This window comes from Geotrypetes seraphini, chromosome 5 (assembly GCF_902459505.1).
Source record: "Geotrypetes seraphini chromosome 5, aGeoSer1.1, whole genome shotgun sequence".
Classification (NCBI taxonomy): domain Eukaryota; kingdom Metazoa; phylum Chordata; class Amphibia; order Gymnophiona; family Dermophiidae; genus Geotrypetes; species Geotrypetes seraphini.
The window spans coordinates 208820023-208839647 of NC_047088.1; the positions used below are offsets into that span (position 1 = coordinate 208820023).

Sequence of the window (19625 nt, forward strand, 5' to 3'; positions counted from 1 at the left end):
TAAAGCAGTGCATGGAGATATATGTGAAGTCCTTGGTGAAGCATCCACTTGATTCTATATATAAAGCATATAAATAATATTTCAGTATCTTGCCTCATTTATATAAAAGAGAAGACATTGCTGAGTTTCTGACTTAGAGGGACCACCATGTGACAATTTTTTAATCTACACTCTAATAAGTTAAAAAAATATCTACTAGAACATTTCCAGTTTACAATATGTCCCATGTAAACTACTGCAACTATGTTTCAGGTTCTTATAGTTTAGAAATTAAATAGAGGGTGAATATCTAATTATAATAAATCAAATATTCTGTGGCTACTGTTTGAAATTTGTCACTATAACTTCAACCCTACACAGATCGCTGATGTGCAAAACGAAGCTACCAGTTCAAAACATTGGAACTTATCATCTGAGAGCTGTAAAGTTTAACTTTATTCGGACCTCAGAATGCTATGCAGTAACTTAACACACACAAGCAGACATCCTCACCAGTTATTTGTTTTTCAATTTTTGTTGTATATCAAAATCATCAATAGCTTACTGTGATACAGAAACCCATATTATTATTTTTTATTTTACAATTTACTTATCTTTTTCTGTTGCTCTTAGTTGATCTGACATTTACAATGGTTCATCACTTCCAATGTGTTTCAAAAACTTTCTTCGGGGACAGGAGGATATTCCAGCGTATTTGCAACTGCAACAGATACAAAAGAGTCATTTTCAACCCACCCCAGTGATAAAACTGTTAAACTATCATATTATACAGAACAGTCAGTTTTAACTAGCTGATAATCCGCAGTGCTAAAGATGGAACCAGACTGCTAGCAGGTATTGTTTAAAATGGCCACGGTGTCTTTGCACAATGACGCAACTTCCTGTTTCCGCCTGTGTGGACCACGGCAGATGGAAAGCAGGATGGGGATCTGCAGATAACGTTGCTGAATTACTGCAGAGTCCGGCAGATTTTTCAGCGTGACAGCGACATCGGACCGGCACGGGAGGGAGGACATGCTGGGCTGTGAGAAGGGGAAATTCCGGGAGCACTGCCGCGGGCCACATAAAATGGCCAGGCGGTCCAGATTTGGCCCACGGGCCTTGTGTTTGGCACATGTTCTAGAATATTGGGTGTTGTTTTGGATTCTTCTTTCTCTTTTCAATGCCAGGTAAATAATCTTAACTAAAAATGTTTCTTTAGTCTTCACACGCTGAGAAAAGCTTGCCATCTGTTCCATCACGATCATTTTGCAGTATTGGTTCAAACCATCATCTTAGCACAGCTGGATTACTATAATTCCAATTATATGGGATTAAGCAAAGGAAACGAGAAACAGCTGCAATTGATGCAAAACACTGTAGCCAGATTGATTTTTGGAAAGAAAAAATCAATAGGAGTGTGAAATTTGATGGAAAAGAGAGCCTACACATATGAGTTGTTTTCATGGCCAAAGATCTCATGATGTTTAGAGATAAAGACATCAAAGGAACAAATAGTCCATGTAAAATATTAAAGACTATACAGGCACATTTAAGTTGCCAAAAATTCGATCACATGTCACCTCTGTTGAGTAAATTACATTGGCTTCCATTTCAATTGAGAGTTCAACTTAAATGTGCCTGTATAGTCTTTAATATTTTACATGGACTATTTGTTCCTTTGATGTCTTTATCTCTAACAATCATGAGATCTTTGGCCATGAAAACAACTCATATGTGTAAGCTCTCTTTTCCATCATTAAGAGGAATCAAGACCATTACTATAATTTCACACTCCTTTCCATATTTAGTAACTGCGAAATGGAATGGACTACCTCCTCAAATTAGATTGTGCTTTTCTCTTCAGGTCTTTCGCAAAATTAATATGTTCGATTTGTTGTATCATCTTACTGTGCATTATTTTATGTATGTGTGATATTCTGAGGGCTGTTGATCTGTTTTGTGCATGAATAATTAGAGCTAAAATTATTGTCTGGACTCAAATATCATTGGTATTGAGCTGATGTTTGGCTTTTTGTGCGCAGTGCAGAACCCAGCATGCCTCATAAGTTGTACTTTTATTGATGTTCTTTTAATCAAAATAAAAGTTATAAACCCCTCCACTATAGGTTTAAAATGTTTATTTGCAATGCCTTAGGCCCATAAAATTGCATAAAATCATCTTTCTGCTTTGAGCAGGGAGATGTGGGGAAGAAAACTATGTGGGGACAGGGATGAAAATGTGGGGATGGGAATTAATCTTTGTCCCTGTGTCACTCTCTAATTCACATTCTAGTTTTGACATATAAACCATTGTAATGCTTTTTATATTTTCTGAGCCCTAAGATCAGACCATGTTACCCCATATCAACAACTTCCAGTTCTGAATAGGATCCAATGTATGATGCATAGATAAGTCCACACCAACAAGTTTAGTCCCTTCCCGACAAACCGATTTTGCAGAGGCTCCCTAATGGACTAAGAATTTTTTTTCCTAGTTTGTCATATATTTAAATAAACAAGAACAATACTCCCCCCCCCCCCCCCTTTTTATAAAACCGCAAAAGTGGTTTTTAGCACAGTTTGGCATGCTGAATGCTCTGTGCTGCTCCTGACAGTCAAAGAGCTCCTATGAGCATTGGGAACAGCGCAGAGTACTGCAGCCAAGTTGATCTTTGCAAAACGCAAATCTGACCATGTCTCCCCACTCCTATCCTATCTTCACTGGCTCCCAGTGATTTCCAGAATCCATTTCAAATGCTCCTGCCTAGCTTTTAAGATCATACATGGCATCCTTCCTCCCCTAATCCCACTATCCTTTACCTCCTCGAGTCCTGACTCCACCAGACCCGCCCAAAGATATAAACTATCCTTCCCCTCTCTACGCGGTATTCTCTATGCAGGTAAACTGGGAAAATCTCTTCTCTTCAAAATCACAGGTCTCTGGAACGACCTTACTATCCCGTTGCGGAACCTGGGCTCTCTCCAACTATTCCGTAAGCAACTGAAAACTTGGCTCTTCTCTAACATGTAATTCTATTTTCCCCCTTACTCTTCCATTCTCTATAAAAGCTCATGTAAACCTTTTCCTTTCTCTTCTTATATTTTAAGTTCTTGTAAACCGTGCCGAGCTCCACTTCTGTGGAGAGGATGCGGTATATAAACTTAAGGTTTAGTTTAGTTTAGAGTATTCAGTGTGCCAGCCTGTGCTAAAACTACTTCCGTGGTTTGGTAAAAAGGGGAGTCAGATGTTAGGGGGGGGGGGATGTTAGGTGCTATCACCTGGAATATTCAATGCAGGGCCAAAAAGTAGCAACTTGGTGAAAATCATCAAGTTTTTGTGGCATAATACGGAAGTAGATTGCTGGGACTTTCTTCTGCACAGTATAAATTTGATGTTGTCACTGTTGTTGCATCAGAAACGATCCACTGCCTCCAACACTGCCCATCTGCTGGTGCCCGGATGGGTGGTATATCATTAGTCTGACATCTCCGCTGAAACCTGGGAGGCCCTGCTGGTAGTGAAACTACCGACGGCACCGCTTTCGCCTTCTCAGATGCGTGCAAGCCCAAGTGGCATGACAAGCCCATGCACCATGACTAGTGAAACAGACAATAGGGGTTAGATATTCAGCCAGTGAAGATCAGTGTATTTTTGGCCCCACATTGAATATTCGGGCATATGCAGCCAACTAACACGTGCGGTTTAAGTGCTGAATGTAGCTTTTAACCCCATATAGTGAGCCACATAAAGAGGGTACTGTGCCTGTGCCAATTGCTTTTATGATTGATATCAACTCATGGGACGTCAGTAAACATGAAGGCACTTTAAACTCTAGAATCAAGAGTTATATATAATGGTGTTTGTTTATACTTTTGCCGCTAGTCATTGATATTGGTTTTATTTGATCTGTAAATCGCCAGTCAGTAAAGGCAATATAGAAAATGTAAATAAATTAAACTATAAACATAGAGCACATTATAATAATATTCCTATTTAGTGATCAGAGTTAAAAAAATAAACAATTAAATAGCATTTATGAACCAATTGAAGAAAATAGTCAACATTTTTGCTAAGTATTAGAAATCACTTATTTTTGTGTTTCATCTTGTGCAGGTAATTAAAGTATATAGTGAGGATGACACCAGTCGAGCATTGGAAGTGCCAAGTGGCATCTTGGCCAGGGATGTATGCCAATTACTTATACTGAAGAACCATTATATTGATGATCACAACTGGACACTTTTTGAGAATCTGCCTCAGACAGGTCTAGGTAAGAACTCCACAAAAGATTTGTAAATTTATGTACAGTGAACATATTATGGAGTCAGTTTTCAAATATATTTTCATCAGTGGCTGATAAATATATAATTCTGCTGTCCATGTTTTCAAACATATAGTCATGTTATAATAGCTTTATCATACATACAGTATATGCCAATTATAAATATAAAATGACATACAGTTTCCCCGTGTACAAGTATGCATAGTGAAAATATCACATACTCATATACTTACGTATGACTGGAATATAGACCTGTTCGGGGGCAGAGCACGGGAGAAGTCATGAATTACATACTTTAAAAAAATATGCTTGAACATTTGCACCTGCTACTGAGCAGGAATAAATCACTTATAGAGTTCCAAATATTTAAATAGCAGGGGAAATAAACCATTACATCAATGTCCCAGCACTAAAGAATATTGTAACAAAAACCTCACATGCTGCTGGTGGGATTTATACATATATAATACACCTTATATTTATGCCCTCAATGGTGACTCATTTTATATGAACATACTCTCAATAGCTCATGACTCGCCTCATTCTACTCTGCTTTTATTATTAATAATTTTACCAAATAAAATATTTACTTGTATCTTTTACAAAATATATAAAAATATAACCTTTTCTTTTCTTCTTATCAATTATCAATTGTCAAAAGACAGGCAACCTACATGGTCCATGTTTTGTGGTCACTGCCTCAGGGAGTTGGTTCCCTGAAAAAAATTATTTAAAACCCCCCACTGTGTTAAATAAAAGCATTTAACTATTTGAATAAGCACCTTATCTCATATAATGCCTGCCTGCCTATCTTATACTTAATGCTGCCATCCTTGACTCAGTCCTTGTAAAAGGGCTGCCATGTTTATTTGAACTATTATATAGCCCTATCACATGATTCTATCAGCCAATCAGCAATATACTTTCATAATAAAAACTGTCAATCACAAATTTTAAGTCTGCTGGTGATATTTCATCTGATATTTGATGCTATTTAACTGTCCAGGAAAAAACCACCACCAACAAAATGTTATGTTTTTCCTGTTTCAAGTTAAAAATGACACAAAACAACTAGAGAAATGACACTGACATTTCTATCTGAGATCTGGCTGTCCTCCAGTCCAAGGACTAACACCAACTGTATGGTCTAGCCAGGGGTGTCCAACCTCGGCCCTCATCAGGTTGGATTTTCAGGATTTCCCAAATGAATATGAATGAGATCTATTTGTATACAATGGAAATAGTGCATGCAAATAGATCTGATGCATGTTCATTGGTGAAATCCTGAAAACTTGTCTGGATTGCAGCCCTTGAGGACCAACATTGGACAACCTTGGTCTAGGCATTCCTGCCTGAGTCCTGGCTGCCTACTAATTGAGCTGGAGCTATAGAAACAAATTAAATCCCTACCCTCTGAGGATTTTATAATATTCACATACATCATTCTTTGGACACATCTTATTTGGACAAATCACTAAAATCCTTCCTGTATACAGATCCTGTGGGGAATCAGATCTCATTTAAAAATTCCTCATAGGAGGGGCCTTAGGGATCTGGCCAATCGGAGTCTTAGGCCACTCCTAGTGTATCCCACGATGCACTGGGAAGGGGAAGGCCTGCCATTTTGCAGTGGCGGGCCTGCCAGCAGGAAGGAGTGGGCATCCCTCTTGCTGGCCATCAGATACAGGTACGGGGGCGTTTGGAGTAATAGAGGGATCTTGGGGGTGTCGGGGGCATTTGGGCCATGTCAGGGGGATTTTGGAGTGTTGGGGAGTGTCAGGGATGGAGTCAGGGAGTGTGGGAGATGGAGTCAGTGAGTGTTTAGGGGGCTTCAGGGGATGATGGGGCCAGCAGGAGGAGGAAATGGGCATTCCTCCTACTGGGGGACTTGCCGGGGTGGTGGCAGGAGGAATTGGGCACTCCTCCTGCCATGGTCATTTGGGGAGGCTTCAGGGGTTCTGGCAGGAGGGAGTAGGCATCCTTCCTGCCAGGGGATGTCTCCGGGGGGTGGGGGGGGGGGGTGGCAGGAGGAATTGTGCATTCCTCCTGCCATGGACATTCGGTGGTGGGGTGGCTTCAGGGGTTCTGGCAGGAGGGAGTGGGCCTCCTTCCTGTCAGCCAGCTTCGCAGGAGGGACGGGTTCCCTGCTGCAGCTGCTAAACTGATCGCCGCAGAGAGATTCCCCTGTGGCGATCAGCTCAGCAGCAACACGATTCTCTAACCTAATGGACGCCGGTTAGAGAATCAGGGTGGTTAGGTGGGGGTTAGGCGTCTGCCCATAAGGATAGAAGCGATTATATATAGGATGCCCGTGTTTGATTCTCAAAAGCTGCTTGGAATATGAATGGATCTGTAAGAGATTTTAAGAAACACGAGTTCTGCGGAAGGGTTTTGCAGAGATGGATTGTTTTCCCACTAGGCAGAGAATCCTATTCCGGATTTTCCAAAACAAGAGGATTGTGATGAGGGCATTAAACAAGTATAGTAATCATTACTTGTAACCTAGTTACCTTTGTAATAGTGCTTATTTGATTGTTATTTGTATGTATATTATATTGCACTTTTTGTTGGCTTTGAAAACCAAATAAAGATTATTTTTTTAAAAAAAGGATTACTGCAGAGTGTTATTATTTTTATTGTAGGTTCATAATGTATATCCTTTATTTCTTGTTCCTATTCTCTCTTTTTCTCATACAGTTCCAGAGCTCGTAGTCGTGTATTGTTTATTGGAAGTTTCTATACCGCTACTAATGACTGGGGAGTTAATTCAGAGCGATTTGCATGAGCTTCAGTAATGGCGTTACAATATATGAGTTAAATATATGTATATCTTACCTATGTATACCATCTATGTATATATATGTGGGGCATAATCAAAAGAAATGTCTAAGTCCGATAGGGTGCTAGTCGCCAAAAGTCGGCAGCGGAAAATGTCCATTCTCGAAAAGTATGTCCAAAATATTTTTTTCCCCAAAGATTATCTATCTGTACATCCAGGCATTTGATCATCCAGATTGCCTCTACATCTATCTTTATACCACATTCTCAACCAAAACTTTGTCCAAGACCGAAATGGCCAGAACAAGACCTTTTAGACGTAGGAGGGGTCAGCATTGTGATGGACTGGCCACCCAGACATGTGAACTTCACAAAAAGGGTGCCACATTAACATCTCACCAGAACTCCCTTATAGATTATGGTGAGCCCCCCCAATCCCACTATACCTGTCTACAACCTCAATAGCCCTTATGGCTGCAGTTGGCACCTATATGGCAGTACAGTAGGGTTTGGGTTTTTTTTTTTTGTGGGCTCACAGTTCCCACTATGAATGTAGTGGTTAGAGTGGTTTATGGGCCTGCATTCTCCTTTCTATGGTTCACTAGCCCACCTGAGCCACCTCTGTGCAGCTCTACTAGGCTTTCCTATGCCAGGTGCTGATGTTCTGGACGCAGGTATGTATGTTTTTATTCTGAATTTATGGGGGTGCGACGGGATCAGTGAACATGGGGTATATTTGTGGGGTCTTTACTTTGTCCCTGCAGTGGCTATTTGGTCATTTTTGATACCTTTTGGGCATGTATGCGTATTTTTACATCGTCTAACTCACAATGTGTAAGTTCTGTCTAAGCAGTCTAGTCAATCTTTCGATTATTCTTGCAGGACGACTAAGTCTAGGTCAACCCACATCCTGCCCTAGCCATTCCTCCAAAATGCCCCTTTCAGCTCTGGGTGCACAGCGGGATTCAGAGGCCTAAAAGTCCATGGATATGTCTAAAAAGCCATTTCAATTATTGACCCTTGGCCAACCTGTCATTTAGATTGTCCAAGTGCCAACTTGAGCGGGTTTTTAGACATATTTAAGTTTTGATTATAAGCCCCATAGTTTTATTATAGTTTCTATATGTCATATATTCATCTTTCTTTGTATTATTCGTGAGTTCACCTTTTCATGTTCCAAGTGGGTAGTAGACTGCTTTTTCCTCCATGTTGCTATTCCCCCTAATTCTTTCTTTATTTGCTAAAGCGTTCTGTTTGACTAGAGCATTAGAAACATAGAAACATGACACCAGATAAAGGCCAAAGGGCCCATCTAGTCTGCCCATCCACAGTAACCATTATCTCTTTCTCTCTCTGAGAGATTCTACGTGCCTATCCCAGGCCCTCTCGAATTCAGACAGAGTCTCTGGCTAACAAAGGCAGTCTATTATTGCCCAAAAGGACATTTTAAAATGTATAGCCACTGGAACAATTCCAGATTTCTCTAACTCTTGAATGCTGATTTTATTGCTGTAAAAATAAATAGCCATTGCAGTAAAAATAAATAGCCATTGCAGTAATGTTATAGAACAATTAAAAATATGTTCTTTACTTCATTTTGCTTTAACAGAAAGAATAGTTGAAGACCATGAACTGGTGATTGAACTGCAGTCAAAATGGGGAATGGAAGAAACAAACAGATTGTGTTTTAGAAAAAACTATGCAAAGTATGAGTTTTTTAAAAACCCAGCGGTAAGTCAAAACAATAACATGATATAAAATCCAAGCTCATACTTGTAAATTAAATTTAAGATGTCAAATCAGTTTCATGGTTTTTAGGATTTAAGACTCCTGTAGACTCCACAGTAGTGTAAATAGCCATAGTAACACTATATAATATATTTGATTACACCTATGGATAGATACACAGAGAAGTATGTCTCAAATGGCATGGAGCTATGATTGGAAATTCAGACTACTCTAGAAATTGTAAGTTTCTGTTTGATATGAAACCTGCATCTGTAAAACTAAGGGGCCTGTTTCTAAAGTTTATAATTTATTTAAAACTTACTATATCGCTCACACTGACAAGCAGGATGGAGTGGTGCACATACTAAATTGTACAATAAAAAAATGGAACTCCATTTTTGATAGGAAAGATATATAATTCACACCAAAACAAGAAGGGACAGATAAAACAGGCAAAAGGGAAGAGATGGGAGGGGATAAGGGTGGGCTGCAGGGTCTCGCATCTAGAAACCCCAGAATCAACTAGAACAGCCATATCCTTTGTTAAACAGCAAGGTTTTCAAGTCCGATTTAAAGCCCTTAATGGACAGATTACTATGAATCGGGAGTGAAAGACCATTGATAGATGGTGGAAGTGCAGTATAGGTTTGCATTTTTACTGCATGTTAGTTGCACCGATTTATGCAGAGTAACGGCAAAGGCTGTGTGTTAACTGGTGAGACCATGCCCAGCATCTACCCATTCAGTTCTCTCACAGTAAATACATGGAATGCACATGTGAAGGGCATATCTATAAACTAGGTGCTTACATTTATGTGCATGTTACACATGTAAATGACTACAAAGGAGTCAACTTTTCAAAATGATTAGGGGTGATCAAGCTCCGCCCAAGACCCAGCCCTCTGCCCCATGATAATAATACTAATTGTAATGCCATTTTTTTCATTCATTTTTCACATATAAGTACACACAATATAATCTTCTTATTAACAATACATAATGGTTAACCACAAAATTAAACTACACAAAGCACATTGTATGGCACTTATCAACATTCATTCCTACCAGAATACTTGACCTTGGTCACACATACAGAACACAGATAACCCTTATGCAAAATACAGGAGCACAAACTTAAAGTCCAAATATACACAAACAAAACCCTAGGATGCCAGACTCTGCATGCAATACAACACCAGAGAAATCTCTGGTTGGACTTCCTTCTGTCTGTGCTCTTAACCGTGTTTTCATGGCCGCCTTATCCATTTGCTGTTTTTCTCTCCACTTTCTGCCCTACATCCATCTTTAACTGAATTATGTTCAGGGATATTATTTGACAAACACTAGGTCAGAAAGAGTCAAAATCCAAAAGACATATAACTGACCATGTAAATAAGACAAGCCTTTGAAGGGTGATCAAGAAATATTGTATAAAATTACTCAGAGATGTGAAACTCTGAAAGGAAGGCTACAAAACCTCCCTTGGGTAAAGAGTTTACCTTCCAGTCATTGTTATTCTATAAAAATCTTTTTTGATCACGACCTGGAAAGGCTAAAAAGTTCAAACTGTTTCAAAAGTTCAAAATAACTGGTTTTTTCTTGTTGTTAATATCATGCAAACGTCACTGCATACTTGATGAAAAAAAATCCACTTAGCTGTTAAACAGGAGTGAGGGGGTCCCAACGTGGCCCCGTTTCGTTCCCTGCTTCAGGGGACCCGATGTAAGCTGGTTCAGATTAAATCCTAGTCGATACTAGTGCTGGAATGGTATAACTGCGTGACTTGCAATTTGTTTGCAAGTCACGCAGTTATGCCATTCCAGCACTAGTATCGACTAGGATTTAATCTGAACCAGCTTACATCGGGTCCCCTGAAGCAGGGAACGAAACGGGGCCACGTTGGGACCCCCTCACTCCTGTTTAACAGCTAAGTGGATTTTTTTCATCAAGTATGCAGTGACGTTTGCATGATATTAACAACAAGAAAAAACCAGTTATTTTGAACTTTTGAAACAGTTTGAACTTTTTAGCCTTTCCAGGTCGTGATCAAAAAAGATTTTTATAGAATAACAATGACTGGACGGTAAACTCTTTACCCAAGGGAGGTTTTGTAGCCTTCCTTTCAGAGTTTCACATCTCTGAGTAATTTTATACAATATTTCTTGATCACCCTTCAAAGGCTTGTCTTATCTACATTCATCTTTGGCATTAACTTTTAATATTCCAATTTCAATTTTTCTGCTTCCTTCTCAAATCTATCTACTATTCCATGTAATCCTTTCCGACATGCACCATCTCCTCCTCTCTCTGCCCTTCCCCTCTCCTCCCATCCATCCATGTGTACCATATCCTCCTTCTTTCTTCTCCCTTATTCCCATCTTTTCTTAAAAAGAATTTCTTGCATCTCTCTTCCTTTCTTATCCCTGTGCACAATCTCATCCCTTTCCCCCCCCTTCCTCTCCATCTCTGTGCAGCATCTTCACCTCTCTCCCCGTCCGGTGGTCTGGCATCTCCTCCCCTCCTTCCCTTCCCTACTTCACCTTTGTGGTTTCGCATCTCCCTGTCCTTCTCTTACCCTTCTCTTCCCCTCTCACCTACCTCTCTCTTTTCCTTCCTTTCCCAGGTCTGGCATCTCTCTCTCCTTCCCTCTCCTTCCAATAGTCTGACATTTCTCTCCTTCCTTTTCTCCCTTCTTGTGGTCTGGTATCTCCTCTTCTTTCCTTCCCTTTCTCCCTTCTTGTGGTCTGGTATCTCCTCTTCTCTCCTTCCTTCCTCCTCCTCCCTACCATGGTTTGGGATCTTTGTCTCCTTCCCATTCCCTTCCTTCCCCTGGAGGTCTGGCATCTCTTTTTTTTTCCCTCTCTATCCATGTGGTACTGCATTTCTGTAATGACCCCTTCACCTCCCCCAACACTCAGTCCAGCATATCCCCCTGCCCCTGTTCATGTACTTCAAGAAGAATTATACCAGGGGAACCCTTGTGCCAGTATGTTTCTTGTCTCCACCTTGTATGGTGTCCCCAAGGCCTTCCTGGTCTAACTTTAAAAAAGTCATTATGTTCTGCAGAGTATCGCCGGTGCTGCAGTGATTTCAACAGGTTGCCTGCAGCCTCTGCTGCACTTTCCCTCTGCTGCAATCTGTCCCAGACTAAAACAGGAAGTTACGTCAGAAGAGGGGTGGTACTGCAGCAGAGGAAAAGTGCAGCGAAGGCCACAGACAGCCTGTTAGAACAGCTGCAGCACTAGCAATCCTTTGTAGACTGTAATTACTTTTTTAAATTAGACAGGGAAGGCCAGGGGATGCCAGACAAGGGTGGAGACAAGGGAGAAACATGCCAGCCTTTGGGGGAGCCCCTAGAGCTGCGGGGTCAAGGGCAACTGCCCTGTTTGCCTTCCTAATGCTGGCCCTGGTAGTAGTAGCAGTAGTATGTCTGTGGTCACGTGAGGTCCCCAAAATATTGGGGGTGCTTGGACACCCACAACACCCACAGAGCTGGCACCTTTGAATGACTAGAATAATGATGTATCTACATACATCCGTGCATAATGCCAGTATTTTTCCTAAGAGCTACCCATTAACTTATGCAGTGTGTATTTGCAAGGGGGCATAAACGGGGGAAGAGCATGAGCAGGGCATAAGCAGGGCTCACACTTATATATATAACTTACATAATACTGTGTGTTACATGTGTTTCTGCTCACATTTAGACACCCAAACTAAGACTAGCTCTATGACATACATCTTCATTCATCGACTGTCTGTTGATACCATATTTCCCATTGAGATCACTTCGTTCGACTGAACAAAATCTTCTCTCGGTCCCCACGATTCTCTCTCTCTTCTACGATACTTCCCGGAAAACAATCTTTTCTGTTACTACCCCTAGCTTATGGAACACCCTTCCCTATTACCTTAGGAAAGAAGATAACCTGAGTTTACCAAGATGGCATCCTGAAGGATTTTGGCAGAACACCGTTGTGCCCTTTTTCCTGACTTGATGGTGAAAAGGAAATCTAAGACCCGGGTTTATCCAACGGAACCCGGGCCGGTTCCACAAGTATTAGGCCCGATGGATGCATTTGTCGAGCGAGGTGCTGGGGTAGAACTGGATGAGAAGTCCTCGGCTGGAAGAGGAAGTGAGATGGAGCACTTTCAAGCTTCCCTCGAGGCAGTCAGCCTCTCTCCGGAGGAGTGGAGATCGCCAGAACAGCCACGACCTCGACTTTCGTCGGAAAAGAGCAAGGCAACAATGCTGGAGGGTAGCGAGGAGACTGAAGACCTCGCAGTACAGAGAGTTTCCACCGCCTCAGCATTGTTTTTACCATCAACCAGCACCTTGGTTTTGACCTGTGACCTACAAGAATCAGCCACAGTGATGTTGCTTTCAGGTACTGTGATTAAAGAGGTAGAATCTGCCTTTTCTATTTCTCCTTTGAAGAAACCCCCAGTAGTTGACTTGGACTCTATATGGGAAGCAATTTCCATGTTAGTCTTCTCTTGGAACTTCAATCCAAAAATTGGGGAAATTAGAGTCTAAAGTCCTGGACCAAGAGAAAAAATTAGAAAATATAGGAGCACAAAATCAGCTCCTTATGAGAGAAAATGGTTATATTAATAACAAATTGGAGATACTGGAGAATGCAACATGGAGACAGAACCTCAGATTGATCAGTTTTCCTAAAGTTCCTACAGCTTCTGCTTCAGATTTGTTCAAGAGATATCTTTCTGAGGTTTTAAAGGTGCCTGAGTCTTCATATCCTCCTATCTCAAAGATTTACTATCTTCCTTTGGGAAATAAAAAATTGAGTGAAGATCAATTTGATCCAGGAACTGAAGCTCTAAACATAACAGAAATTTTGGAAAAATCTGATTCTGAACTAGTTCAAACATCTACCTTGTTTGTTCAATTGGCATTAGACTCTGATAGAAAATGGTTATTAAAGATGTTCTTTAAAGCTAAAGATAAATTGTTTATGACCCATAGGGCTCCTTTTACTAAGGTGCGCTAGCAGGATATTACCGCGCGCTACACCACATGCTATGCAGCTAGAACTAACGCCAGCTCAATGCTGGCATTAAGGTCTAGCGCACGCGGCAATTCAGCGCACGCTATTCCGCGCATAAATGCCCTAACGCAGCTTAGTAAAAGGAGCCCATAGAATTAGAATTCATCCTGATGTGTCCAGAATAACACAGAAAAAAAGGAAACAATTTCTGTTACTGTGATCCCAAGTCTTAAAACTGGGTGCATCTTTTGTTTTAAGATTTCCCTGTAAATGCTTGGTTAACTTCCAAGGAGATAGATACATTTTTTTTAAAAATCTTCAGAGTTATCCAGATTTATTGTAAGTAGATTGTAAGCAGATTTTGACAAGTACACATGTTAATATCTAAGAATGAAGCTCAACTAGATAGACCAGGCCAACCTTCAGGATTCCTCATTTTCCTCTTCTTTGATTACTAATTTAATTTGATAATTCTGTTCATTTCAGGTTTTCCTCCTCCATAGATAGAGGACTAATTTATGGTCTAGGTATGATAAGATATTATTTTTACTTTATTTGAAAATCCTATTAAATGTTTCTGTTATCTAGACTGTTTATTTCTGTATATGATGTATTTTTGGATCATGTTAAAATTGAAATTTAATAAACATAAAATTAAAAAAAAGAAGATAACCTGAGTGGTGGTTGTGAAATCCAGAATAACTTACCAATAGGAAAGAGAAAAGCTAAATCCAGAGTGTATGCCTCGGCTTCAACTCCTATGGATATGCATGTTGGGCCTGATTTATAAACAGCACCTAACTCGATAGGCAGTTAGGAAAATGGCACCTATCGCATGTCATTCAAAATTGCGCCTAGTGATGCCTAAATTGAGTTAGATGCTGGTAGTTATTTGCAACTTAGGCACCGGTATATTAAGCCAGGTTTTTCATGGCTTAAAATACAGGCACCTAACTCAATCCATGTCCAAACTCCATCCCTAACCACACCGACTTTTCAGGAATGTGCCTCGGTGTAGACATCAACATCATTAGGCACCTATCTGCTAATTATTATTTTTTAATTGTTTTTTATGGCATGTTCAATTACCAGTGCCAATTAACCAATTAAAAATTATTAAGTTAGGTGCCTATATCGGTAGGTGATTTATTTATTTAAAAAGATTTTTCAACCGCCTATTCTTAGGCGGCTTTACAAATAATAAATACATAAAATAAGACAAACAAAATTTGTACAAACATCAAAGATTACAGATCATTCAGTGAGGACAATTAATTCGCAGCACTCCATAATATATTAATCCAAAAACCAGATTAAATCAGAATCATCATTCATTGGAACGCTTCTATAAAAAATGTAGTCTTGAGCATTTTCTTAAACTTCTGAATATCAGAAAGAGCTCTTTGCGGTCCAGTTAATTTGTTCCACAGAGTTACTCCTATGATGGAAATAGAAGAAGATCTCATATTCTCATAGTGCACTTTTGAGAAATCCATCATGTGATCCGATCTAGGCACCTACTGGTAGGTTCCATTTATAGAAGCAGGATTGTTGTGTCTACTTCTCAAGAAATTAAAGTACAATTTTGGTTGCAGAAAGAATCTCCAAGTTTTTGGCATTGGAGGAATCAATTACATCGCTTATTTTTATTTGAGAGTTGGGAGGTTCGAGGTTCGCCAAAAAAAACTCGTCTTTTTATGGAGGTTTGGGATCCTTATATTCAGAATCTTTCACCAAAAATACGAAGTTTGGTTATCAATGATTTATTATGAAAATTAGGTTTACTAATTACATTCCAGTTTTTTATTTTAATTCTTTATTTTTGTCAACTTTCATCCAGGGTGAAGGATTTCATTTAGAGGAAGATAGTGGGTAGGGGATGGAATTAAGGGGGGTGTAGATAAGATTGAATTAATTCATATGGAAATTAAATTTGAAAGAATGATTTAAATTTGTATAAAATATTTGTGTGATTCTTATTGTATTGAATGTATTTTTGTATTATCCTATTGTACTGATTATTTGATTCTTTCAATAAAAATTGTTAAAGTGCTGGGTATTTCTGGCTGTGTCATAGGGGCTTCTTTGAGCCCTGTTGACAGGACCCTTCATTTATCACCCCAGTTCGCTAGTGGTAAGGGTGCTATATCTGCTCCAGAGATAGGGCAGGTTTCTACCTCCCCACATCCACCTGCCCTTTCTATACCCCCACTGAAGGAATTGGTTCCCTTACCATCTGTACTTGGAATACCATCTGAATTAGAAGTGGATCAGAACATTCCCAGTGTAGATTAACAAGTGGCTGCTGCATCAAAGGATATTTGGACTCTGGAATCAGAGACTATAATTATGATTCAGCGAGTTGCTCAGTTCTCTCAGCAGTCTGTGAATAAGCTTGCAGAACAGAATTCTAGGCTGGCTAATTTATAATCTTCTTTGGGGCCTTTGGAAAACCAATGGGTGGAACATGGGAGGTTCATGGGTCTATCTCCAACTTATGTGTGAGTTGCACACGTCATAAGATGCACTTAGATGCACCCATTAATGTTTTCCATTGATCTGGCTTAGAATCATGCCCAATTTTAGGCATGCCAATTCAGGTTTACACTAGTATTCTATAATGGCATCCTGGTGCTCATATGACATTATAGAAATGGCACTTGGTTAATGACATCAGCGTGCCTAACTGGAGGTGTCAATCTATAGCATTGTCCCCTAACTGCTTAGTATTTTTTTTGTAAGAGGGTTCCTCAGTTTTGTAACTGGTTTTTGATAACATAGTAAATAATGGCAGATAAAGACCTGTGTGATCCATACAGCCTGCCCAACAGTTACCCTCATCATCATTTCTATAAAGCATGCGTACTAGTGTGTCTTCCAGCACTAAATGAAATATGTATCCTGTAAGTTGGCTTTTTGACTTTAATAATATTTGTACTTTAATAGAATTTTTTTCCAGATCAAATGGTACTGTTCTCCAGTGAGACCAATAATGCAATAACCCATGCAGAAATATTACAGGTATGTAGCACTGTCAAAGATTAAACAGAATTCTGATGTGGAACATAAGGGAATATTACCTTGTCAATATGAGATGAAGTCTGTTAATTCTGACACAAATTTTTAGGAGATAAGGTCCCTTTATCAAGTGATCAGTGGGCTGTAGAGGCCAATGGCAAATCTCTGTGTATTATGCCTATAAAAGACCACTCAATCTTCAATAGCCAGCAGTGGGTAGAAAGAGGACAGGAAAATCAAAGCAGCACAGATAAGATTTTACAACTTTGATATCTGCAATGGGTATCTACTTGGATGTGAATTTGGCTTTCTAGAAACACAATGTAACTTCACAGTGTTAGTGTACTGAAACATCTAGTATATCAGATTATGATGCCCTCTATTATATGAATATTCTATGATGATAACATGATATTTCATCCTGATGCACTGAAGTAATGCAGAGTGTCATAGACTTTTTTTGTTTTGATGTATCGCCTGGTAATTTTTTCCCCAATGTACCTCACAAACACAAAGGGAGATATTTTCTTTCTTCTTCAGGGGTTATTTTATCAGACTTCTGTTACTAGGGCAAGTTTTAGGTGGTGGCAAACAGGGCAATTGCCCTGGCCCCCTATGTCACAGGAGGCCTCAAGCACAAGGAAGAACAGCTTGCAGGTAGGCTTTGAAACCTTTCCTCAGTTTCTGCCCTAAGCCTCTGTATGTTTAACATTAACACTATCACAAAAAACTGGTTCGGAGCTAAGTGAACATAGTGGTGGCAGTTTCTTTTCGGGTCTCCTGAAGCAGAGATCGAAACGGGGCCGCGTTGGGACCCCCTAAAGCTGCATTCAGAGTTAAGTGAACATAGTGGTGGCAGTTTCTTTTCGGGTCTTCTGAAGCAGAGATCGAAACGGGGCCGCGTTGGGACCCCCTAAAGCTGCATTCAGAGTTAAGTGAACATAGTGGTGGCAGTTTCTTTTCGGGTCTTCTGAAGCAGAGATCGAAACGGGGCCGCGTTGGGACCCCCTAAAGCTGCATTCAGAGCTAAGTGAACATAGTGGTGGCAGTTTCTTTTCGGGTCTCCTGAAGCACAGATCGAAACGGGGCCGCGTTGGGACCCCCTAAAGCTGCATTCAGAGCTAAGTGAACATAGTGGTGGCAGTTTCTTTTCGGGTCTCCTGAAGCAGAGATCGAAACGGGGCCGCGTTGGGACCCCCTAAAGCTGCATTCAGAGCTAAGTGAACATAGTGGTGGCAGTTTCTTTTCGGGTCTCCTGAAGCAGAGATCGAAACGGGGGCCCCCTAAAGCTGCATTCAGAGCTAAGTTAACATTAACACTATGACAGAACACTTGTTTGGAGATGTATTTGGAGGCAGTCATTGGATGTGGAAGAGAGGTCTCCCTTAGCCTGGACACAAGATATGTCACTAGCATTGGTAGGAGGAAATGGTGGCTGGCAAGGTTTCAATGCATTTCTATGAGAGAATGTGTTCCTACTTCTGTAGGACAGAGAAAAAATAATGGAATAGGATGAAACTAGTCATGTAGGAAAACTATTGGCACAGTGCACATACTTTGTGTTCACATGAGTATGGGGGCCCTGTGAGATGTGCTCAAGACTCAGGAAATTAGGATTGCAAACTGTCTTCAGATATCAGCAGAATTTTCTATCCAAGAGGTAGAAGGGTAGGTATTATATCTGGATATGTTTCAGTGCTTAAAACCTTTTTTCTATACTTGTTTAATTCACCCCCCCCCCCCTTCCAGTATGAGTGAGCCCATCCTCTCTAGTTTCCTTGTAACTAGCAGTTGAGACTATAAGTAGGATCCAGTCAATGGAATGCAGTGGCAGGCAGGAAATGATCTGGAGTTTTTGTGCATTAGAAATCAGCTGGCCAATATTCAAAGCTATTTAACCACGCTGACTGAGAGAATATGATGCCTAATTGCTAATATTCAGCAGGAAATAACTGACTATCTCTGCTGAATATTAGTGGTTAGTGCCTAATTGGCTGTATCGCACGACTTATGTGATTAGATGCTGATATTCAGCACCTAACTGGATAAGTTTAGTGGTCAAATATGACTGCATAAATAGCTGCCCTATCTTTCACCACTAAAAAGTTATCTGGTTAGCGCTGAATATCGGCATAAATGACTAGCTTTTTAGTGGTAAATAAAAATCTCCAGATATTCAATGCTGGCCTACGGAAAAAGCCTAGCATTGAATATCTTGATTTAACACCAGTGGTGGACAGAAGTGCTACTTGCTGCTGGCTGAAAATCTGGCCCAAATTAACACACAGTACAACACACAGTAAATGACAGCAGAAAAAGACCCTTATGGTCCATCCAGTCTGCCCAAGAAGACAACAGGCGCCCTGCCTACCACCCCAAGTCACCCATGTTTAAATGCTGGTTGTGAAGTCACCACCATGTCAGCCATATAGGCACACTCAATATTCTAGGGAATTATAAATATATAAATATAAATTTTCTGTTCTAGTTAACACCTTCTACAAAAAAGAAAATCTAATGTTGTAATAAAATATATTAAGAGTATAAATATTCAATGATAGTGCTCAGTGAAAGCCATTCAGAACTTCAAGGCATGAAGAGCATGGGACTCTACCAGTTCTGGATTAAATCCATCATTGCACTCCTCCCTTCCTACCACTATAACTTTTAAAGATTTCAAAAAGCTAAAACTGAAGTTGTAAATTTATATAAGTATATAAGTAGAGGAGTACTTATCTCAGCTGGTGTGCTTTGTTGTTAAGGAGCCCCGGTTTCTGCTTCAAGTCCAATCAAGTGCTCAGTGTTTATTGTTCCCAGCCATTCAAAAATC

The 19625-nt window shown here is 40.1% G+C and overlaps 1 protein-coding gene across 4 annotated transcripts in view; it reads left to right on the plus strand.

The window, feature by feature from the left end:
• Nucleotides 1-19625, plus strand: part of GRB14 (growth factor receptor bound protein 14) — a 118200-nt gene that overhangs the window by 14285 nt on the left and 84290 nt on the right. For 3 of the 4 annotated variants that reach the window (XM_033945207.1, XM_033945203.1, XM_033945205.1), the window contains exons 2-4: nucleotides 4097-4253; nucleotides 8653-8774; nucleotides 16724-16798. In XM_033945207.1, coding sequence (XP_033801098.1) covers nucleotides 4097-4253; nucleotides 8653-8774; nucleotides 16724-16798 — 354 coding nt within the window. The remainder of the gene's footprint in view (nucleotides 1-4096; nucleotides 4254-8652; nucleotides 8775-16723; nucleotides 16799-19625) is intronic. The other variant, XM_033945206.1, reaches the window with a different exon arrangement.